Raw genomic sequence first — 24,672 nt, forward strand, 5'->3', positions numbered from 1 at the left:
GGAAACTCAGAGATTACATCCAGCATGAAGTTTACACCCTCTCGAGCTCAGCAGCACGTGCTGGAATAATAAGCAAATAAAGTGCGCGCGGCCGCGCAGATGATTGCATCTCATCGGCGAGTGTAGCCGCGCCGCGCGCGTCGCCGGGAGCCTTCAGCATCACAGAGGAGAGCCAGGCAGGCGTCTCTGTGACTCCGTGACTCCGGCGAGCAGCAAACAGGAGAAGGTCCCATGCGCAGCTCTCCCACCGGGCTATGCCTTCCCCTACTCGGGAGGACGGAGCGGCTCCAGCTGACGGCCGAGGTCTGGTGTGCGCCCTGGAGATGGAGCTGACGAACCGCAGCCTGCCCAGCAAGATGGAGTGCGTCAGCTGCGACGAGCTGAAGAGTGGAAGCCGCGCGGACTCCCCAGAGGTTTCGGTGCCGCTGGCTCCCCTGGGGAAGCGCGTAACTCACATGGAGGGAGACGACCTGTGCAGGCTGATAGACAGAAAGTTTCTGATAGAGGACAAGAAACGCCTCTGCGCGCTGGCTTTGGGCACCGCTTTGGTGGGGATCTTGCTGATGATAATCCACGCTGAAATTTGCCCCTATGTTTACGAACCGGTAGGTTGCGCACACAATCCACTGCTATCAACCAGAAAGGAATTGACTTCTTTATTACCAAATCTATCATTTCTAATCATTAGCTTATTTTCCTGGTTTACTTCCATTCTTTCTGCCCTGACTTTTCCTGTACTCTGCAGGTTGAACTCAGGTATATTAGGACAAAATAAAAACATGTCCACCCTGCCTATTGGAAAGCCACATCTGATGCCAGGACATTTGCGTGGAAGTGTCACGTTATGCTTTAGGCCAAACAGGCATTTGATCCCTGAAATCCAGAGGAAGTGCACCGATTCAGGGAGAATAACATCATAACATCTGAACCACTTGTGCAGTTCAAACATTCAGCTTCTTAAGATCTGAGTTTTGCAAGTGTGGATATGTTTTGATTCTCACGGCTCAGGAGTTGTCAAGAAAACAGAAAAAGCAAAAACAAACAATGTGGAATGGCTAAATGCCCCACTTTCAGTTTAGTGTTCAGCATCACATTCTGTTTTTGACTTGAAATACAATAAAAACTGTTCAAAAAGTAAAAACAAAAAAATACAAATCTTTTCTGCCCTGACTGTATTGTAATTAGAGGCTTAATATAATATTGCATCGAAACCAGACGGTCAATATGGAATTGAAAATGTCTCACAAATAATTAGTTTATTGCGATGACAATAAAAAGCAATAATAGCTATTAGGAAGCTTGTTGCTTTTTGAAGCAAGCCTATCAAACCACATGCAGAAAACAAACACTGTTCTAAAAGACAAAAACTAAACTTCCAGATCCATTAGAATAGTTCATAATTCAGTGAAATTATAGTTGGTTCCTTTTCATTTGTACCTTCATTTGTATGGGAATTAAAATATAAACAAAGGTAGCTGAGAATTGAAAGAAATGAATGATTAATGAACAATAGGTTTCATAAGTACTGTTAGTTGCTCTCAGAATTGAACGTTTCTCACATAACAACATGCAACATGATATGTTGTTTAATTTATTACCATTGCTCATAGGTTTTTGCTGTTGGTAAATGATGTTGTGTGATGGAGCCGTCAGAGGATTTATGGCGTTTGGACATCTGACGATTCGATGCAATCAGTATTTTAACTCTGCTGCTGAATAATTGTCTTAAAGCCTAGTTTGAAATATCAGCACAAGACTGATGCAGTAAAAACAGCAAGCTCAATCATACAAACAGTTTTTAGTGAACCTTGTCAGTCAGTCTTATTTTTTCCACAGTGTATTTTTCACATTCAGAACAGATAATGTGATAATTTCTGTCCCCTAACCAAAACAGACGTGTTTTGAGTGTGAAAGTATTTCTTTCAGTCTTGCTTTCCCTAATTTCTAAATAATAAGATATCCTGGACAGACGATGTTAGTTGTAGAAATAAAGTGCAAAGATGGTATAAAAAAAACACAAAACAAGTTGACAGGATGAAATGAGGTACAAAGGACAATAAAGAGAAACAGAAGGTCAATATTCCCAAAGTTTTCTGCTGCAGACGATTAAAAGTTCTGATACATAGACATCAACAGAATGGAGGACCTGCATAAAATCCATCATAACGGCAACTTTTAGACAAAATGAGCCTCAGATTGTAGGAGATATATTTGATTTCACCATATGACTAATCATCCAAATAAATCATAGGTTCAAACATGATTTTCTCTGTTTTTTTTTTTGTTTGTTTGTTTTTTTCATATGCCAAAGTTTCATGAGAACGGGGTCAAAAACAGTCATCAGACAAAAACAGCGTTCTCTACTCTTTGAAAATCCTGAGAGCAGGATTAGAGTCTTCTCTCTGTAACTTTCAGAAAGCAAAAGCTTTCCAACTCGGTCTGCTTCGAGTGGAGAGACTTTGATCGCTTTTCTGGCAAGTTTCAGTTTCAAAGATTATACTCAATAACAAAAAAAAAACCTCCAGAAAATCCATTGTAACTTTTTTTTTTTTCTGCTGCCATAAGGAGTTTTCTGATCAGCAGGCAACATAAACCCCATGCGGCTCGGCTGCAGACTCTGCACCTGGCTTGACCCCCCTTCTGACCCGCTGATTAGTGAGTCTGTTTCCAGATCTCCACTTTGGTAGCTCAGCCTGACATTAACATGCAGATCTCATTGGATAACAATGCCAGGCCACACAATCAACCAATTATTAACTCCCCCCCTCCCCGTCCTCCGCCCTCCACCTTCTTAGCAGCAACACGCCAACTCAACATGTGGAAAAAAGTTCTCATGCGAGCAGCAGAGCATCCGACCCCCTTCGTCCACGAAGCAGCAGTGATTGATTACGGTGTCGAAGGGCCCCATGCTTCCAGCAAACATCAGCCACACGTCTTCGAGCGACTCGGTGGGGACCCCTCGCTTACACCTGATGCATTCGTTGGGGGAGTTTGGAGCCGGAGACGTGACTGGCAAAAAAAAAATCAAGCTTTTCTTTTCCAGTTCAATGTAGACAGAGAACAGGTGTTATCCAATCATTTCTGAAAACAGTCATAAAACCTTAGTGCCATGGAAATGTTGATGCACTGGAAAAGCGCTCTGTTGCGCAGTTAAAACTTATTACTTTGGAGACTCGGCACAACTGATTTGAATAGCTTATATAACCATTGTTACCCTTCATCTTAATACATTAGATGATATCCGAGTCATGACTGAGAGCTTGACTGATTTTGCTCTTTGTCAGTAACAACTGCTTCACAATGCAGCAGATTCGAAGTGTCTTAATCTTATTTTCTAGAAAGCGTAAAACCTCATTTCTAAGTCTGCTGCAGCATACTTGTTTTTTCAAAGATATCAGCAGCCCTCAAAGTTATATTTGAGCATACTTTTACATGAAAACAGGTCTATTTATGTCACATTTTTCCACATTTTACCTCTTCCCCTGCAGCAAGATTGTTAACAGCACTCCAGGCTATCTTTCCACACCATTTAGTTTATAATTATGGTGTTTGCATGACCAGTCTGAACAGTCTCTCTCCATTCTGACTTTGGCAGTGCGTCTCACAATGAGCGTGTGCTCCTGTTTGTGACCTCATGCCATCTTTTCTCCTAGTTTCCTTTGAAAAGCCTTTTACGGTTTTAACTCCACTTCGACTGACTGGCCGAGCAGACCTGACATTTCAGGGGGAAAGCGGATCATTTTGACTCAGACGCTTGCGATTCCAGACGCGTCGACTCATAGTCCTAAAGAAAATGAAAATCAAGCAGAAACCAAAATCAGCCGCTTCAGATGTTGAAAACATGCGACGGTTCCAACAACGTCTGAGGCAGACATGACACGCTGTTTACAACGCTTTGCCAGAGTAATCCATGTACCGCCTCAGTCTCCTCACATTTTCTTTCACTTTATACCTAGAAACTATTTTGAAGAGATTTTACGTGATACTGCAACACAATGTTAATTCCCGATTTTACTTAAAAAGATTTTCCATATCTTTGCAAAGAAAGTCTGAAACACGTGGCATGAATATTTATTTAGCTTCACTACAAAACAATTGCTACTGACAGGTTACTTCTATTTGCTAAATAGCATTCTTTTCAAAGCATTTAACAATATTGTATTTAGGGCTATAATCACATAGCCATGTATCACTTCCCAGCTGTAAACTACAGTGTGCTGATCTATCACAAAGCTAAAACACTTATTTAAAGGTTGTGGTTTTGATGTGAGAAAACAAAAACGTTCAAGGCGAAGGAACCGCATTTTTTCAAAACATTCTCATCACAGGTATGCAAACGCAACCTGTGGTGAGTCATGAATGTGTGGGTCCACATTAGGTCTGACCAAAGCACTGCGACGCCCACAACTAAACTCGATTCACACATCACCAAGAACATCATTTCTATGATAAGGAGAATATTATGCTGTTCGATATTCAACAGCAGAATTGATCAAAATATCGTCCAAAGTGTCTTCACGTCTTTTCTTCCATGTTTCATGAAGCAGGTGCTTTACAGCCTGTGATGCAAAAGCAAGATTTTCTGGGACGCCATCCATCACAAAGTTCATGAAAAATCCTTTTTAATGTAAAAGTTTGATTTATTTTTAGAAAAAGTCTTTTCTCTTTTTGCAAGATTTGGGAGCTTTTTAATTTCTGTGCATATACTTGGAAAATGTCAAATGTTGACTCTTTTGTAATACACCCACCGATTTAAAACCACAATGTCATTCAGTGTGAAAACATTTTGTAAAATTAGCGAATCCTAAACTGTTGTGTAACTTTGTGTCCCCCTGAATACAGATGACTCTGTTCTTTAGTGCACAGAACAACTGGAACAGGGCCGCGAGTCAGACCGGTCCCACATGTGTTGCAGCCGTCAGGGAGATTTTGCTGAACTGCATCTCAAAGCAAAGTGCAGAATTTAGTCAAATGAGCTACAGAGCTCATTTGTGTTCATAAAAACAAAGTGTATACCTGAAACTGTGAACGGTGTTAGGCTTCTGTTGAGGTTAACTCCTACACAGGGCTAAGTGTTTACTGTAGGCATCTGCAGTACCAACCTGAGTTTTGAATTAGACTTTTGGAGAGCGGGGATTAGGACAAAAAGAAACGTTTGAAGTTTTTGTCTTTGCTTGCTTCTTTGCATGACTATGTTGATAGTTAAAAACTCTTGAACATGAATTATAACGGCTAAAATAATGTGCATGATAATTAATCTTGAAAATATCCTGAAAATCACAGTCAGTTGATACTTCAGATACCACTGTTTACACTTGTTTGTTCTGCTTTTAGTGGTTTGATTTCATTTTTTGTAAAAGTGGTCACTCCTGCTTACAGTGGTTTGTCTTAATGCCTTTCACGGTTAACCTAAATTTGCTTTACTCATCTTAAAAACACATTGTTTCTTAGAAAGCTGCTACAGAAACATTTAAAGAAACTCAGTAAAGTGTATGCTGTTGTTGTCTCTGTAACGGCACTCGGTGAAACGTTGAGCTTTTGTGAAATCTCCTAATTAGTTCTGGATGAAACGCAGACGCGACGTGGATGCTACTGCAGGAACTGTGGAAAACAACATACCTTGCCAACGGACGTCACACACTACCACCAACACTCTTGGGCTTCACAGAGTTTGAAAGTTTGCAATTTTCTTTCTAAGCATAAACCACATCCTGTTTAAATCTTCCACCGAAGTTCATCCTCTGCTTTGGGATGCGTGACTCATGGATAAAGGTGCCGTTTAACCTGCTGTCATGAAGCAGTGCGGTGAATCCTTGCTTGGTTCTGCTTTCGGCTTGCGAGCCGACCTTAGCGTGTGCATCTGTGCCTCCAGCTGTCAGCTTCCTGCTGTGGAAAGTATTCCATTACAAGCATGCTGGTTTCAGCAGTTCAGTTCATTATACAATCATTTATTCCTTTTTTCATTAGAAACAATTATTGTAAATCTCTGCTCAAGCTTCATGTGGAAAGACAATGATCACAATGGCTCCTGTTGTGTTCTCTGAGCAGACAGAGAGGAACAATCAGCTCAATTTGTTCTTTTGCAAACTTTCAGATACGACAGGTAGATAATATGAACAGCAATACCAGTAATGCAGAGCGATGATCCATAAAACACCTTGGCATTGGAGTTTAGCAAAGCGCTACTGAGGAAGTTGCCAAATTGAACACTTTTTTTTTGTTAATGTTTTGAAAACACAATATTTTTGTAGCATTTTATGTCTTCGGAGTTAAGTTTCCAAAGACACATGAATATATACGCTGTGAGGCATTTTAATTGATTTAATTCATTCGAAACTATTTATTAACCATTAGAACTTTTCCACCGGAGATGTTCCAGTTTTTAACCATGACTGATGCTGGAGCAGTTCTGTAAAGAACCGGTTTGCTTTTCCACCTCTTGAGAGCCAAGACACAGCCACATCATTAAGTCATTATCAACAATTCATTTATTCATTGCTTAATTCTCCCCAATGTTTTATTCAGTGTTTTTGTGAAGGTTTGCAGCGCATGGAGAAAATTTATCGCCTGAAGTAGTACTATTTATTTCAGTAGCTCTATTAATATCACCAGCTTTGTTCAGGAATACTGCTCTATAATTAGTCCTGATCAGTTTAAATCATTAACACCAGCAACTTGAAAACAGGAGCTGTGCACAGCTTTCAGAGCAGAATTATTAACACCACATAACGATAAAAAGCTGACAGAGTTAAAGGACATAATTTCACTAATTGTAAACTAAACTGCAGGACAACAGGAGACGGTAATCTTATGTTATTGTGACGCTATTTCGACATTTGGTCTTGAAGCTCTTGATGTTTAAATTTGAATGATTGAAAAACAAAAATAGCTCCAGAGATTTAAACATCGTAACATTCTGATAGGCGTCTCGTCTGGCCCGGTGGCGGAGCTGAGGACCGCAGAAGCTTCTGGTCCTTCTACTGGATATTTTATTCTTTCAATAAAAATAAATAAATAAATAAAAAACACTGATGTGGGTAAGAAAGCCATATTTTGTCTTCTGCTACATTCTTCGTCTCTGGGGATGATTAATGTCAATTTATGGTCAGTACTTTAAAATTAAGCTGAATTGTTTTGGTTTCTTGACGTGCGGCGTGATTGTCTTACTTTCTGATGTTAGATTTAACTAAGTTATGCCTTTTGCAGGGAAGCTCCAGGTTTACGGTTCTTTGTTGGAAAGCTGTCCTTTCTGCACTCTAAGAACATTTCCTTCTGTTTGTCCACATTCCCTTTTGGCAGACAGCAACTCCAGACTGTCAGATGAAAGAAGTTAATAATTTCCTCCTTGCTGCATATTGTTTTCAACAATGCTAATGGGCCATTTGGGTCGACTGACACGTTAATTTCTAAGTATGTGATATCTTTAGTTACACACTGCAATGTGGTGCCACTGGGACACGCAGGCTTTTATTACAAATCGTACAATTTTCCAGACATGTGCAAACAGTTGAAGCACCAAACAGCTTAACAGTAACCATATGTTAGATCATGTTTTCTGTCTGTCTTTAAGAAAAAAATAAAAAATTAATCAGCCTCCATCACAGGCAAAATATAAAGCTCTTGATATGTGTGACCCGCCTTTCCCTCTTTTTCCACACACATCAGAGCCATGGGGCCTGAAGGGAGGGGAAAGTGATAAAATCACAAACTGTAAGGTTAACTTGACCTATACGGTTTTAGCTGCTTTTTAAAGATGTTAACACGCCCAGTTAGCAGTAAAAACAAAACGAAACAAACAGGGAAATTAGAACAATCGCTCTGGGTTTTGGAAGTTTGAGGCTTTAAACGTAATAAAGGTTCTTAAGCACACAAAGCCATTATGATTTACATCAAGAATTCAATGGTAATTTTGAAAATTAGAACCAAGGGGGAAGTAAAATATGAATCATTTCTTTTGCTATTTTGTTGCAAAGTGGAATTCTTTTTCAGCACACAATCCCAACTTTCAAAGTTCACACACCTGTGTTGACATCAGTTGCATTTTCCTTTTTATTCTAATTATTTACATATTAAATTCATTCTTCAAAGCATTTGCTTGTAATCAGCAGCTAAGTAGTGAAGTTATACATGAGAAATCTGTATGAATTTTAAGAACATTGACAACAGTAAAGCAAATGGAAGTGGTTTGTAAAAAGGACCAAGGCAGACTGGAATGGTCCAATTTCATTCGGTTGTTACAAAAACCAAGTCGATGTGTTCAGTGTCTCTACAATGCTTTATTGCATGCTGCTTTTGCCAAGTTGTTTTCAGGCAGGCAGACTTATAATGAGCCCAGAGCTGAATAAATGACGGCCGTCGTTCCAGTTGACATCAAGAGAAACAAAAAAAAGATGCCAACGTTGGCTGTCAGAGAGAAGTTGTTTGGATAACCAAAGATCACCAGTTAACTATTCAAGGTGATGCATGGAGAATTCACTCATTTTACCGGCAACAAATATTCAGACAGGTGTAAAATCTGATGATCATGGCCATCATCAACAGACACATCAAATGTGTCTCGTCCAGAGCAAACCTTCAGACCTGGAACATTTCGGCTTTGCAATAATATTTGGAGCTGTTGCACTGATAACAACTTGGGCATCCGTGGACTCAAACGCATCAGGCTGAACACCTCAGAATCGATGTTAAAACATGAAGACTCTGTGCCTCTTGCGACGTCACCGACCTTAATAAACTAAAGCCAGATTACCATTTATCTTAACTGCATTGGAAGTCTGCTTTGGCTATTAGTGTGTGTTTGTGAATGTACTAAGTAGTAATTTTTTCAGCACATCATGGTACCTTTAAATAACAGCGTGACAAAAACATTAAGGGAAATCAACTAAATGTCTTTTCTTCTTTCTTTGCTTCATCTCATTCTGTTGTGTTGTCTTTGTAGGGCTCAAAAGTGTCCTTGGTAATCAACTGCTCCATCAGCCTGTCCACTGGGTGTCTCCTCATCTCATCATAGCCTTCCATTATAAGGACATCAGGGTGAGTCCGCTAGTTTCTTCTTGTTGGTTGCTTTGTAATGAATGTTCATGTTTTAAGATGTTTGTTCCAAATGAACTTGTTTTGTTTGAGATCCCTCATGACCATTGTTTTTAAGGAGCTTTTGGTCCACTGGTGGTAGCCTCAACATTGTTTAGCTGCACTTCCTAGAAAGCCTCTGGATGGGAACATAAACCCGCATGGACCGACCCGGCTGTGATGTTGTTCAGTCCACATGGCTTGCTGTCGCAGTTTGTTTAGTCAGTGTACATGAAGGGATTTGACTGAGGCTAAACTGAGAAAACATTTTAGTCTTTGTCTTCAAGCAGTTGCAGCATGCTCGTTCAGTGGACAACTTTTAAAGGCAAAAGCTGTGTTTTCCTTTTGGACTGAGTTTGTTAGCAGCCGGCCGGGTTCGTATTCTCGCTTGCATCTGCCTGATAAACGTAAGGCAAAGTGTGAGCAGGAGATAAGGGAGGGAAGGTTGAGGGTGGAGACGTAACCCTTTAAAAGCACAGCAACATTTCATTTGGAAAGCTTCAGCAAGCCTTATGCGAGTAGAACAACCCGTTTTAGAGGCGGTACTCAGGACAAATCCAGAAATGTAGGCACCAGTGAAAGTGTGGAAATCATTTAAAGAGGACAGCCATGAAACGCAAAACAAAGTGAAATAAAGAAGAAGAAAATGGAGAGAACTGAAATCAGATAAGAATTAGGAGACTGGATGTCATCTTATAACAGAGGAGAATAAAAATTTAACAAACCTCATTAGTCACAGTAAAAAACAACAACAACAAAGAACTGCAGCAGGATTGTGGTTAAGCGAAAGCAAAAGTTGAATTAAGATGAAGAAAAACCACAATTGTAGCACAGCTGTGACGTCTTTCTCCCTCTACCATAAACACGTTATGATTGTGTGTTTCTCTTCTTATATTAAACATAAAAACTCAAATGGATGTTTGTGATCCCTGAAAGAACAACTTTTTTCCACTTTATGGAAAAATTACGGCAGCACATCAGATTCCTTTGCTACGGGTCCTACGATAAAAGTTTTAAATTACCCCTCATTTGAAGTTATTTTGCTTCTTTTGATTTTTCCTTCCTTAGTTTTTTCAAGTTAATTTTTTCTTGTTTGCTATTGTAGTTCTTTTTGTTTCTTTGCTTTGCTGATATTATTTTTACATTTATTGTGTTTTGTTACTTTGTCGCTGATTTTTCTCTGTTTTAGTTAGTTAGTTAGTTAGTTAGTTAGTTAGTTAGTTAGTTAGTTAGTTAGTTGGTTAGTTAGTTAGTTAGGGACTGAAATTAAATGTATTGCTGCTAAAATCTAAAAAAAATTACAAAAGACCTTCAGAAAGTGAGGGACTTTGGATCATGACCGCTGTAAAAAATTAAGAGATCCTGGCTGCCTGAAAGCAAAATACTAAGAGATGATAAAATACTTTAGACTTTTCATGTCCAGCAAAAGCAAAACATTTGTATTCATTCCCAAGTGGCCTTTTTTAATGTTCACCAGTTTCTTTCTCTGTCCGTTGCTCCTTCTAGCTGTTCATCATTGATCACAAGGAGGTGGACTGGAGAATAGCTATAACAAGTCACAGGGTTCTTGTGATCACCCTGGAGCTGCTGGTTTGTGTCATCCATCCAGTTGGCTCGTACTGGGAGATGGACCTCTACTCCAACTCCTCCTCCGCCGCTCCTCTCTGCATTTCCAGACACCACGATAAGGCCCTGCTGGACATGGAGCTGTTGCTGTCCATGCTCATGTTCCTGCGCCTCTACCTGGTTCACAGAGCCATCCTGCTGCACAGCAAAGTGCTCCTGAGCGCCTCCTACAGGAGCATTGGCTCGCTTAACAACATCAACTTCACTTTTCGCTTTGTTCTGAAGGTACTGATGAACAAACACCCGGCGCGTGTGCTGCTGGTGTTTATCCTCCTTTTCTGGCTCACAGCGTCGTGGATGCTGACGCTGTGTGAGAGGTAAGAAAATGTGTGTGTGTGTGTGTGTGGGGGGGTGTGTGTGGTGGTGGGTGTGTGTTTTGTGAAAAAGAATGAAAGCATGGTTGTGTTTTTATAGCACATAGCAGAAAATGAACCGTAATGGTAAACTTTATTCAGGTTTATTCTAAGTCTTATATGCTTTTAAGAAACTTTTGATTATTTTTCTTTGATAAAAAGAACTTCCTCTTCCAGCACTAGTGTTTTGACATGCAAATGATCTCTTCTTTATCAAGACCTGAAATTATGAAAATCTAACCTCAAGCCTGAACAACCACACACCATAAGTTCTGCTATGATAAAGCCCAACTACAAAGGTTTGTGACGAACTGAGATCACCTCAAAAATCTGTGATGAATATCTATTATTTAAAGGTGGAGAATTATTTTTGTTGCATTTGTTGAACTTTTTTACATTATGTTGCATTGCAAATATTCCTTTATGCATTTTATTGGATTTACAATGTAGTGCATGCATGCTTTTAATCGGCTCCACTTTGTGTTGATAGTATAACACATAATAAGACCAAAGTAAGATATTTCTTGTAACATTACTCTCATATTGGGTGCAGTTTCGTGAGATGTAAAAGAAGTTTAAAGTGTTAGAATATTTACTAGACACAAAATCTATTCCTCTTCTCCAGTCCATTACTAAAGTCAAGCTGTCAATTTCTTTTTCACTGCTGGAAATTGGAGCACTTGCAGATTTCCATATATTTCATATATTGACATGACTATATGTCCCAACAACAGAAATGCAGGAAATCAGGATGCCTGCTGCATGGCTGTTTGATGCACAGAACTTTAGTGTTGCATCTGAGGGAAATGTGTTGCTGATATTTGGCTGGAGATGAACCGACCCGGCTCAGTCCAGCTGAGTACTTCAAGATGGAAGCACTCAGCTGGAGTACTTCCATCTTGGACTTGAAAAATAATCTCTCCAATGAAGGTTCATGCAAATCCTCCCAAAATTCAAAGCTGTTAGGGTCTAGACTTAAATATTTTAAATAATTAAATTGTTGAACTGATATATTTTGTTTCTAGATTTCTGTTTTGCAGTACTTTGAATTAAAATGAATATGTGGAACAGTTCATAGTGTACTATATTTACCTGTATGAGATCACAGATTGAACTTGATTTTTAGATTTGACTTAATTTGAAAGACAAATTAAATTTTAATTAAGCACAGTTTGCCATATGAGTAGTTTATAGAAAATGGTATCGCCTTTGGTCCCAATTGAGCCAGTGGAGTGAAATTCAGTTCCTTATTCATAATAAGAAGTAATTTCATTGTTGTTTTCTGTGTTGTTCTTCTAAGAATGTTCTTTTCTGTGTGAGTTAAAAAGCCTAAGTAATGCTCTGGCTGTCATGGTGTGAGCTCATTTGTATATTTAAAGCTTAATGAGAGGTCTGACCCAAACCAATACTTGTTTTGCTTGTCAAAAGTAACATTAGAGCTGAAAATGATAGGTGCTTTGACCTCTAAATCGTTTCATAATGAACGGCCAAATATAGCTGCCACCTGCCACGTACAGGAGACAAACACAGTGCAATACATACTTTTCCTTCAAATTTATGTGGACTAGAACATTTCCAAGCACATGACAATGCAGAAATTTGTTTTCCCTCTGCTCATTTTAAATTTGTCATTTGGATAGTAGTCTTCAGATTATTACAACCTGTACCAAGACTGATACCTCTCCTTTTTGCCATTAATTCACCCGTACCTCTACATACCGAACCAAGCTAAAAATAAATAATTTGGCAGAAAACATGTTTTTATAGAGATAGTGGTGGTGATCATTTAATCCTATGGTAGAAAGAGGTTGTACTTTTATCCTATAACTGTGTTGACAGTAACTTTCTTTTTCTCTCTGTTGCCATTACACTTTGCATTTTTCATAATTCTTGAGGTGTGTGCACTTCTTCTTTACAATGTCTTCCTAGTTTATGACGGTAATCATTCACTTCCTTCACTGATAAGAGAGTTTGATTAGTGAACGCTGCCTTCATTCAACATACAGGATTCTGTTGGCTCTAACATGAACACACACAGAAAGCGATGGATTCCTCAGCGCTGAAGAATCCATCAATTCTGTTATTTTCCCATTAATTTCATTCATGCAAATGTTCCTTAATGTGAATCCGACTCAAACAGAGACAATAAACAGGGTCATATTAAATATTCATCAGGTCTATATTTTCAATGGTTTGAGATTGACTGAATATTTTAACCTACATTACTTAAAAATGTGCATCTCTTCTAAAGGTCTTAAACTTTCTTCTTTTTTTTTAACATTTTATCAAATAAATTGGTCATCTGATAAATTCACAGACATCCATATGCATAAATTCTTCTTATTGATGAATAAAACTCAGATGCTAGTTTTTATTTTCATTACATCCAAAATTACACGTTTCTGTAATGAAGGACTTTTTTTTTTTTTTTTTAGGAATTTACATAAAAAGAAAATAATTGTGAAAATATGATTGGCGATTATAAGCAAAAATGATCTGTCTGTCACACCTCCTCCACTCTCCATCCTCTCATCTGCAGGCGGTCTGAGTCGCTGACGACGGGCCAAATGGACACCGCCTTGTGGCTCATCGCCATCACCTTCCTCACTGTGGGCTACGGAGACGTTGCACCCAAGACCAGCTGTGGCAAGGGGGTGTGTCTCTTTACCGGTGTCATGGTAAATAGATTAATTTCTTCTTCAGATGATGCACCGTATGATAAATGCTGGAGTCCTAGAACGATTAAAGCAAAACTGAAATGCTGTGGTTCTCATCCAGTGGTTTCTATATTTGTTCCAGAAGACATAAAGTGATGCTTGACTTGATGAGCTTATCTTTGTTTCACTTCTCTGCTTATTAAAAGCTAAACCACTTCTGGCTTCTGATTTGCGTGGATAAGTAGCCTGATAGTTATCAGGTGATTCAGTTGGTTATGCTGCACTTCTCCAGCCATCTTCCGTCAACTTCTTTTGCTTTTGAGGCTGAGGCGTAAAATTATTCCTTTATTGCTTTCTTGATGTGGCATTTTAACAAGCTATACTCAGGCTAAATTTATTACAAAGAATCTGCAAAACAATATGGAAAAACAGCTTGGAAGGCCACACCAATCATTCAGATGTATCCAAGCATTGTGCAGGCTGCTGTGCTGACCAGCTATAGAAATGTACATAAAACAATATCCTCAGTTTTAACTGGATGTCCTACAATTTGTATATGTGTTAATTTAATTAAAATAATAATGTGATAGTTTTGCAATATAGACATGTACGTTTTACCTCCTCGTTCAGTTTTTGCAATAGATCCTTTCATTGTTTTGCTGGGACTCAAACTAAATATTTTCAGCTTTGTTCCAGGTTTCTTAGATTTATTCTCCTCTGGTTTGTTTCACTTGCTCCGCTACAGAACATTTTCCCCCTTTTCCTGTCTGATTTTTCCTATTTCATTTGGAATTGGTCTTTGAATTTCTTCCTTTTGGCAGTATATTTATTCTGTGCACGGAGACCAGTCTTCTTGGATGCGTAAGGCTTCTGTAATGAATGCATTTTCTGCAGCATGCTTCCCAGCTGTAAGTTAACTCTCTGTGGAGGAAGACAGCAAACATATGAAGTATTGCAGCTTTGCTCCACACCTGGTCTACAGCTAGCTGTCTTTTTCTTATTTGAGGGAACCAATTAAAGGATCCCAGGGTGAAATCTTAAGAAGCAATGCAGCTCAGTTGGTAGTTAATACTATATGATCTTATTCTTAAACATTTTTACATTTTGTCATGTCACAATCACAAATTAAAAGTATCTTAATAGGAGTTTACAATAAAAGAGGTATGATTTTGAAGTGTAAGTAAAATAATATATTATTTTCAACATTTATCCTCAAAAACATGATTAGCTGGGGGAGTATTTGCATTCAGTCAGCACTTTCTAGAAGCACCATTTGATTCTATTGTCAAAAATATTTGCTTATCTAGCAATAGAAGACAAGCTCAGTCAGAGTTTTGTATTTGACATCATTTTTCCAAATCCTGCTATAAATTATCCATTGTATTTAGCTCTGGACTTTGACTGGACTATTCTAAGGCAAGAATGTACTTTGATGTAAATAATTTCTCTGTCGTTCTGGCTGTAAGTGTCAAACTGTCGAACTTCTTCCCCAAACTTGCAGTCTTTCTACGCCAGGTTTTCTTCCAGAATGGCTTCGTATTTATCCTCATTCGTCTTTCAGTGACTCTGACGAGCCGAAGGGAAGCATCCCATCATGATCTTTCAGTCATCATGTTCTGGAGTTAAGATTTTGTGTTCGGATTGAAGTCACATGTCAGATTATTGGTGCCACAAATAACAATTTATATGGAGACTGGAAGATTTTTCCTCTTACTTATCTAAGCAGAGCACCTTCTTACATGATTGTTGCGGTGTCCCTTACATGGCTTCAGCCAAACTTCAAATAGGATGTGTTTTTGGCTTTCTACCAATATAAGGTTTATTTCTGCCATTTTTCTAAAAGGTCAGACTTATAAAGTTTCTTAACAGTAGTCCTGTTAACAGATTCTTCCACGGGAACATGGCGGGTCCTCTGGAGTTAATATGGACCTTTGGGTTGCTGACAGGCGATGTATACTGTCTTGTCTAGTTGCTTTACATGGGAACAGCTTCATAAGTTTTGTTTGTGCCTCATTTTTTCAGTTAGCAGATGGTGGGTTGAACAGTGCTCTGTGAGACCCTCAGGGGTTTGGACGTCATTTTATTGCCTAAATATGTTTAGATGAACTGTATCTCTTTCCTGCCTGCTGTGCTCTTTGGTCTCATGGACATGTTTGTTCGCTAATGTTCTCTAAGAAACCTCTTAGCCATTAACAGGTGGATTTATTCAAATCTCATTGCGCACACCTGGATCCTGAAAGAGGAAGTTGCACCGAATCTGGGGTAGCAGAGTAAAGGGGGCTGACAAACTACACACACCACACTTTTCTGGTTTAATTTGTAAAATATTCCAAAAATCACTCATATTTCTTCTAAATCAGACAAGGCTTTGTATTCTCTTGTATATCACATAAAATCCCAGGGAATTCAAAGACTGTGGCTGTTACTTGACAAAATGTGAGAAGGTTAAAGGGGGGATTCAAGTTTTTTTTGTTTGTTTGTTTTTCTTATATACAAAGAGAACTAAAGCTAATGTTCCTATGACAGCAGGTGTTCAGAAAGGTCCGGAACAAAGTTAAAGATTAAATACATATGTGTAATAAAACAAGAAGACAAACATCATGTCACTGACGATGAGGTGTGGCGGATTCTGAAAAAGCGACACACTTCTCTGCCACCTTGAATCCAAGTGAAACCAGATCAGAATCCCTGTGGTGGTCTGGATGTGTTTAGACACCTTTGTGACAGAGTGGAAAACAACCACTCTGTATCTCATATTTCTCCATCTGCCTTGTTTTATAAGTTTCCACTAAAAGAGAAAACTTTCCACCATATCCATTTTTACCAGGTTTATTGCATTTGGCACCACTACAGCAGCAGGGTGTGCGAACCTGTGCCCACAGTTAGAAAAAAGTTTTTTTTCCGACTCCCACTGGGAAAGTCCTGGGAGTTATAGGTAGTGATGCTCACACCTGTAATATGGCTGGAAGCTATTCTGCTCAGCACTCCTGCAAAAGATCGGTCTGCAGCTGTTTCCAGGGGTTGACAGCTGTGTGTACAGTCCATCGCTGTGTGTAGATGAATCCGACGAAAGAGCTTCTACCTCCAGGGTTTCGCAAACGATGTAATGATGGACATTGGTGGCTGCTGAAGTAAAGAATAAACATCTTTCAAAACTCTGCCTGAACATTTCTTATGATCATGCTTTGTCTGTCCTTCTCCCTCTTTTTCTCTCTCTCTGTTGCAAGCCGAAAAGCAGAATACCAGGTAAAAACTGGTTCACTCCTATTCACCATTGTGGACACATTGCTGTGTGTTTCTGTTCCGTTTTGCATCTTTTTCTGTTGTGTTTGTGAATGGATTTTGGAAAACTGCAGATCCTTGTCCAATAATAGCAAGTTATTCTCAGAGGAAACCACACAATTATGGAGTCGTAGACTTCTGCTTAACTACAGAATGTCTCTTTCCATTTATTAGAAGTAACCATTAAGAGACGAGGATCAACTTCAATGACTAGCTCATTTCCTTTGAGGGTAGCATCCAAAATACTAACATGGTAAAGTCACCATCATTTTAAAGGTTTGGTGTTCTGACAAAAACCTCTACAGTGAAACCAGCGCTAAATGGTTTTGTGTACCTTTTTGGGTTTCAGGGTGTTGCCTGCACTGCTATGCTGGTGGCCATCGTTACCGAGAAGCTGGCGCTGAACAAAGGAGAGAAGCATGTGCACTTCTTCATGATGGACATCCAGATTTCTAAAAGGGTCGGTTTTAACTCTCCTTCAGCAAATGCGTTCAATACCACAAACACTGAGTGTATAATAAAGCAGAATATGCAGCAGCCAAACTTGGTAAAAAAAAAAAAAAAAACGAAAACAAAGCGTTGAGAGCCAGCGGTGCTCCTGCAGCAGAAGGAGGGAATAGTGTGGTGTTGGGGCCTGGAGGGTTGCTTTTCATTTAAATGACACCGTAAATTATTAATAGATTATTAAGAACAAAATGTTTCATGATCTATTAAATGAATATGTTAACATTTTAAAACTTCCTCTTTTAGAAAGACTAAAATGTTCCACCTGGTGATCAATACATTACAAACTTTTGGGCCCATATTTTCTTGCTCATTATCTCATAAATGTGACTACTGATGGTTTTCAGTGGTCAGAACCGGGTCAGGCAGTGATGTGTTGTGTGAGTGTGTGAAGAAAAAACGCTTCTTTCATCCAACCATTTGTCATGTTTACCTTTATTACACATCGTTTTACTCATAATCATATGGTAACCTTAACATGTTCCACCACAATACGTATATAAACATTTCAATAATATTGGAGCACATTAAATACATGGATGAGTAATTACTACATTTTTAAGCATTATTTCATACATAATTAAGAAATAAAATGTGAGTCATAATTTAAAGATTGAATTAGTTCATTAATTTCATGTTAATTTAATGAAAGTAACAGGTTCCCCTTTCCATATTTCTTAAAAACAAGAATTATTGTTCTTTCCTCTGTTCATCATTTAATCTACCATTTTCTTTATCTCTTTATCTTCCCAATGAGAAGAGATGTAACCTGCCCAAAACTTATGTATCCAAAACTTGTGAGATAATGCACTAAAAGGAACATTGTGTCTGTCTTTTTAGTTGTTGTCAGCATCACGGGAACATTGTGTTTTAATGCTACTGTAAAACCAGATAAGTTTGTCCTGAACAGCTTTTTTTTTTTTTTACAAGGCGGTGTTTTTAACAAGAAAAGACTGATTCAGCAAAAGCACAAACACATCTGTTTCAGTCAGTCACAAAAATCGATTCAGTCACAAAAAACTTTACAAAAAACCTCCAACAACTCTTAATCCACAAAACTGCTCTGAACGACAAAATGTGTTTAAATAATTTTGACCTCTTTGCAAGCTAATCAGATATATAAGAAATAAAAAAATGCAAGAGCCCTAAAATGATCCTGCACCCAACAGTCAAAAGAAATATATTAACGTTTTGGGAAGCGTGCGTCATCATTCTTTCGTAACCTTTCTATTCCCTAGCTGATACACACATGAGAACAGGATAGTGTGAGGGGGGACACGAGAGGAAGATGAGGCCTGCCAAGTTCTTTAGAGCTCTTTCAAGGCGTCAAACAGAGGAAATAATCTTATCTCTGACAGGAAAGAAGCTTCAGTCAGTTCAGGTCGGAGCAGGACGGACAGGAAACTTCGTTTACTCTGGTGTTTCTGTTAATCGTGGCCTGCAGAGGAATTTGAAAAGTGGAAGCATGTACTTTAAATTGCTGCTTGATCAGAAATAAGATTTTTAATTCAAAGGGAGTGATTTAAGACCCTGAGTTGAAGAAAATACAGATTTATGACATCATAATCTTAGCATCTCCTTCGGGTTTCTAAGGAGACCTATTTCTGCTCGCCACATGCAGCAGCGGCACTGTTTGGAGAATGGAACCGTTTCCTCTCCTCTCGTGGCTGCATCCTGTCTCTAGGTGCATCTCTGTGCGTGCGCATGCATCCTTCAGAGCTATCACTAAAGGGAACAAGGGAAGACATCCGGATGCGGACACTGACAGGCTATATTAATAACCACCGCAACAGGGCCGGAGTGACATCACAACAGGGCAGTTGTAGTGATTTGTGCCGGAAAACAAGCTGGACGCAAATAGAATCACAGGGAAGAGTTGCTGCAAGACCCGAACGTGGACCGTTGGGTCTTTATGACGTTAAGAAGTTTAAGTTATGGTTCTGAAATGTTCACCAAATAGAGAAAGTGTGAAACAGGAAAGACTATCTGAATTTAATCAGCTGCCTTAGATGCATTATGTCCTTTCTAAAAGATATGAGGAAACTACTTAGCATATTGGCCAACAGACTGTTTTGTAAAAGTCATATTAGCACTTTATGGTGCTGACATTTTATATCATAGACTGCAGCAAAGCAGTGCTTAGTGGGGAAATAGAAGGAAGATTAAATATGGTTTTCATATTTTCTACAAATAAGGAAGAGCATTAAATAGAAGAAATAGAAGGTCCTGTTAAAGAGCTAATTCTATGATTTCTCAGTGTGGAGAAGAACTTCTCCACACTGAAGACCTTCTTGTGTGGATGAAAGGATATTCATAAATTAATGTAGCTTAGATCTGACTTGGGCTCTTCTTTTGAGCCCAAGTCAGAATTGTTTGGTAAGACCTGAAAATTGCTTCTGTTTCCAGTCTCACTGAGCTTGAACTACTTTGCAAAGAGCAGAGGGGGTAAAAAAAACATTCTTGTGAACATATACACATTTTTTGGATCCCATTTGTTCATAAACAAATGTGAAAATGATGTATCGCTTTCCTTCTTCACTGTTCACATTTGTGCACTATGTTGTGCTGGTCCCACTGAATACTTTGAGGTCTGTGGTCGATATTTGCAAATATGGGACAGTAAAAGTTGTTTAAGTGTGTTGTGCAACATGTTAAAGATGGACAGACATCATCTTGAAGATCTTATCATTTTGTCTCTGTGTTCTAACACAGATCCGGCACGCTGCTGCTAATGTTCTGAGAGAATGCTGGCTGCTGCACCGTGCTAGCCGGCGAAGGGCAGCCGGGACGAGCTTCGACGACACCAGCGATGTCTTCTGGAAGCCATCAGAGTGTGAGTTGGACAGTGGAGGCAGTGTGTTCAAACCTGGGCAGGAGTAACAGGATGATGGCATTTGTATGCCTTGCAGTGTGTACTTTATGGACCATTAACTTGGTGTCAGCGCCCGGAGTCTCCGACTGCAATGGCTAATTTAGATTACCAATCAGATTGACTTGCAACTCTGGTGTTAGCGGGACATGTGGGAACAGGAACACACTTTTCTTTTGAGCCCAAGTCAAGTCAAAGTTCCTGCTTACAAGTGGCCAATTAAAATCGTTATTGGTGAAACATTCATCCCTAAATATTCGCTAATCAATAATACACTGAACACAAGTCACTATGTTGAGATGACTTTGAAGTTTTGTATTTCTTGTAAATATGGAATCCCCATGCTCCAAGAACAAGTGGATTGCACAAGCCAGGAAGTGCAGAAGTGTGATTAAGAGCTCCATTATTCTGTCAACAGGAATACATGTGTGAGGGCGCTCTGCGTTAGCTTGCATGGAAGGGCCTGTGCTTCCTGTTTCAAACTGGCTGAACCATTACAAATAAACACCCTGTGGAAAGTATGAGAGCGGGAGGAACCTCCACACCTCGGGAATTACTGTCTACTGTAATGAGACTCCATCACCTCATTATGTTCTCGGCCGCCAAGCACCGATCGCAATATTGGTTTCCATAAATCTGTTTTCTTTGTACTTCTGCTTTCGTCCATCTGTGGAGCTAAATTTATCCGTTTTCCGCCCCTGGCAACGTTTTACAGCTGTTTAACAAACTCAGCATGACCCTCTCCGCGCTGATTAGTGGAATACTCGTCAGCATGTTCTTTTCCCAAACCGGACCGTCTTGTGCCAGGACTGGAATATTTGTCCAAAATTGGGATGCTGCATCTTCAGATGAGCAATCTGAAGATACAGCTAACTGGAGCTTTTAGACCCAAAACATGATATAATTGGCTTTAGATAAGGACTTTGAATCCAAAAGAATTTTTTTTGTGCCATAGAAATGACTAATTTGATCCACTTCTGTCTCTATGTGCAACACATTAAATCACAAAATACTAAGGTGCTTATGTTTGAAATACCTCTACATGTCTGATGTCTAACAAACATGGTTTTTATTATTATTATTTCTCTACAGATTTCGACATTTGCGCCTCAAACAAAGAAAACTGAGAGATTATGTCAGTGAGATGGTCGACCTCCCAAAGGTAAACGCCAGCTGGAACATTCAGTAACTGTTTTACATCAAAGATATAAGAAACAACGCATGTATCCGGTTTTCTTTATTTCTAATCAGGGTTCAGATGCTTTTTGAGAAAATTACATAAAACAGAGAACCATTAATGTGCAGTTTTATACAGTGCATTTGATTGAGTTACATGGAAAATAAGCTGAGAGTTAAACAGCCCACAAGTATGGAAACTCGTAATTCAGTCTGCAGCTGGCTGTTTAGCTCTATGGAAGAAATTCAGTGAAATCAGTTCACTGTAGCCTTTACTCACTGAAATCTGCTTAACATCATTCACTCTAAGTACAAAACCAGAGGAAAATACTAAAACTACCTCAGCAGCAAGACACACAAAGAAAACATTACAACCTGACTGCAAAAATAAGTAAATGGATCTCATTCAATTAAAATTTAACTGAAAGGGTGTTTCAGTAATTCAGTTAAAAGACATTAAAAGTCCTACATTATACAGACCCATTGCACACAGTTGTCTATTGCAAGCATGTTTTAGATGTTGTGGGCTTGAACTTCTGCTTCTGAAATGGATATTGTGGAAGATCAATGAAAGAAAGGAGAGTTTAATACAGTCATATCAGCTTACTGAAGAGCATGAATGCACCTTGTGGTATATAGTCGACCAGTATTTTGTATGAATCACTGCATCGGTGCATCTTGGCATGAAGGAGATCAGGATGTAGCTCAGCTGAGGTGTTAAGGAAGTCCAGGTCAGCTCAGCTCATCAGCATTGTTGAATCTGATGTTTCTTCTCCATGATCTGTGTGCTTTTCAGTCAAGCACTGTGATACCATAGCAATTAAACCAGCTATCGGTGCTTTTGGCAGAGTGGGCATGTGCCAAGTCTGGCTGGAAAACAAAATTAGCATCTCCATAAAACTTGTCAGCAGGGGGAACCATGAAGCACTCGGGTCCATGTCTTGGAGACGTCTGTGTGGTGGCGGTCTGTCACCACTCCAGCCGCATTGCAACGCTTCTTTGTTTCTCCCAAACTCTTAAATGGACTTTGCTTTGGAATTATTTTAAGGCTACAGTAATCCCTGCTGCTTTTGCACCTTTTTGTCCTAAACTTCTTCCTTCCACTGAACTATTTATTGACATGCTAAGATAAAAGCTCTCTGCAAATAGCAAGCTCCTTCAGCGATGATCTTTCATAGCTTACCGTCTGCTGGACATATTGCCAAGAGAGACTGTAATGTCAACATTTCTAAAAATTTAACTTGGGTTTTTAATCTAGCTTTAAGCCAAATGAACAGAAGCAAATACAGAAAATGTCTTATTCTGTGCAATCGACAGGATGTGAGGTTCACTTTTAAGGCTGAAATAAATCAACTTTTTTAAAATTCTAATTTAATGAGATGGGGATGCATTACTGTTTCCACATTTCATGTTACAACTCTCTTCCAAAATTAATTAAATCCATCCTACTCCCCTGCACTCATTGAAAATCCACATACTTCATTAGGTCAACGTGACATTTTTGCAAATATATTTAAAATTCTAAGCTCAGAAATCACATTCATCTGCATGACACTTTTGCAGCATTTACATTCTCTTGTCTTCTTGCATATGATCCTTCAGTTTTAGAGGCATAAGATTTTGAAAAAAAAAAATGTAATAATTAAAGTCTGGTGTTCATGCCAAAGAGTTACATTTTTGTCTTATCAGACCAGAAAGTTATTTCTTGTGGTCTGATAATCCTTCGCATGTCTGCTTGAAAAAGCAGCTGGACAGCCATGTGCGGTTTGCGAAGAAGTGGCTTTTGTCTGAACACTACAAAGACCGTCAGGTGGATTGATTTTTGGTCATTAAAACGTGAAACCAGACTGTGTTGGAGAAAAAGTTAGCATCTCCATAAAGGTTGTCGTAGTTCTTGTGCAACATATTTTCCGCCCACTCAGATTTCTATGAACATGCTTGAATACAGTGGCCAGTTGTCACTGGTCTATTTGCAACTCTCAAATTGTTAGTCTTCCCACTGAGTTTGTAGTAGTTCGATCATTGCTTACATGACTCATTCATCAATAAACGGGTGGATGTTCTTCAAAATACTGTAGAAGCAATTAAATAAAGTTTTAGAAACATCTAATTGCAAAAAAAAATCACGTTCTCTTTAGCTGGGGTTGAATTTACTCCATTTTGGATAAACAAAGTGTGGAGAGAGTGAAGCACTGACATTTTATGTCACAGTATTGTTCTTTTTGTTTCATTTATTTAAAAAAAAACAACAATAAAATATGTGTGTGTTTGCTTTGTACACTGTCTCCATCAGATGCAGATGATCATGTGTGACCTCAGCGCCAACTGGAACAACTCCTACCGAGAGCTGGAGCAGAGGATTCTCTTCATGGAGCAGAAGCTGGACGAGTTGACTCGCTGCTTCCAGCAGACTTCAGAGCTGCTATTTGAGGTCCTACGTCACAGAAACCCTGAGATCAGGTAAACAGCACTGACGGCAGCAGCCTGCTGCACAGATCTGCTGATAATACAGATGGCAGGATGTGGTAGCGGAGTTAAAGTAAAATGTTCCAGCGTTGATAGAAAGAAGAAAGTTTTTTTTCACTGCATTTCCATCTTTTGCAGGTGACATGGCTGCAAGCACTTTCTTTGCCCTACATGTCGGTGTCTGCTGCATTTCCGTCTGCAGGTCCTGGCTGTCCAGAGCTGCTGGAGAACGGTTTCAGTAAACATCTCATCCACTGGCTCAGCGTTGCACATGCCACTCAGTGACTCATTCTGTGAAGTTACAGATGACTTTACATTTTCAGAAAGTGGAACTGTCAAAGGCTTTTGGGAAGTCTGCTGTGCAGTGAGACAAAGAACTGATCTAAAAGAACTGTAGATTACATTATGTTATCAAAGTTTGTCTAAACTGACTTTTTTATGAATAATTATTACCACATTATTCCTGTGGAATTTGAGATGATTTTAGTTCTGTTTTATTTTTTTTGAGGTGATTTCTATATAATTCTCTCTAGGTTTTAGGAAAACCTCAAATTGCTTTTCTTTATTGTTGTTTAATGATTATTTCAGTGCTTTCTGTTTGCAAACACTTAAATTTTGACATCATTTCTAACAAGTGCTAAGGTCTTATTATTTTTACTCCTGAGCCATT

General features: G+C 39.1%; 1 protein-coding gene across 1 annotated transcript; it reads left to right on the forward strand.

The window, feature by feature from the left end:
• Nucleotides 1-120: 120 nt before the first annotated feature.
• LOC129356511 (intermediate conductance calcium-activated potassium channel protein 4-like) lies at nt 121-24,221 on the forward strand. Its single transcript, XM_055026101.1, is given in 13 exon segments — nt 121-605; nt 746-756; nt 7,300-7,315; nt 8,939-8,996; nt 8,999-9,033; nt 10,576-11,012; nt 13,588-13,726; nt 17,337-17,447; nt 20,204-20,261; nt 20,264-20,324; nt 21,453-21,522; nt 23,830-23,996; nt 24,141-24,221. Coding segments are annotated over 13 exon segments (1,518 nt in total). The 5' UTR covers nt 121-254; the 3' UTR covers nt 24,145-24,221.
• The last annotated feature ends 451 nt before the right edge of the window (nt 24,222-24,672 follow it).

The sequence above is a fragment of the Poeciliopsis prolifica genome, unplaced genomic scaffold, assembly GCF_027474105.1.
Source record: "Poeciliopsis prolifica strain line A6 unplaced genomic scaffold, Auburn_PproV2 SCAFFOLD176, whole genome shotgun sequence".
NCBI lineage: Eukaryota > Metazoa > Chordata > Actinopteri > Cyprinodontiformes > Poeciliidae > Poeciliopsis > Poeciliopsis prolifica.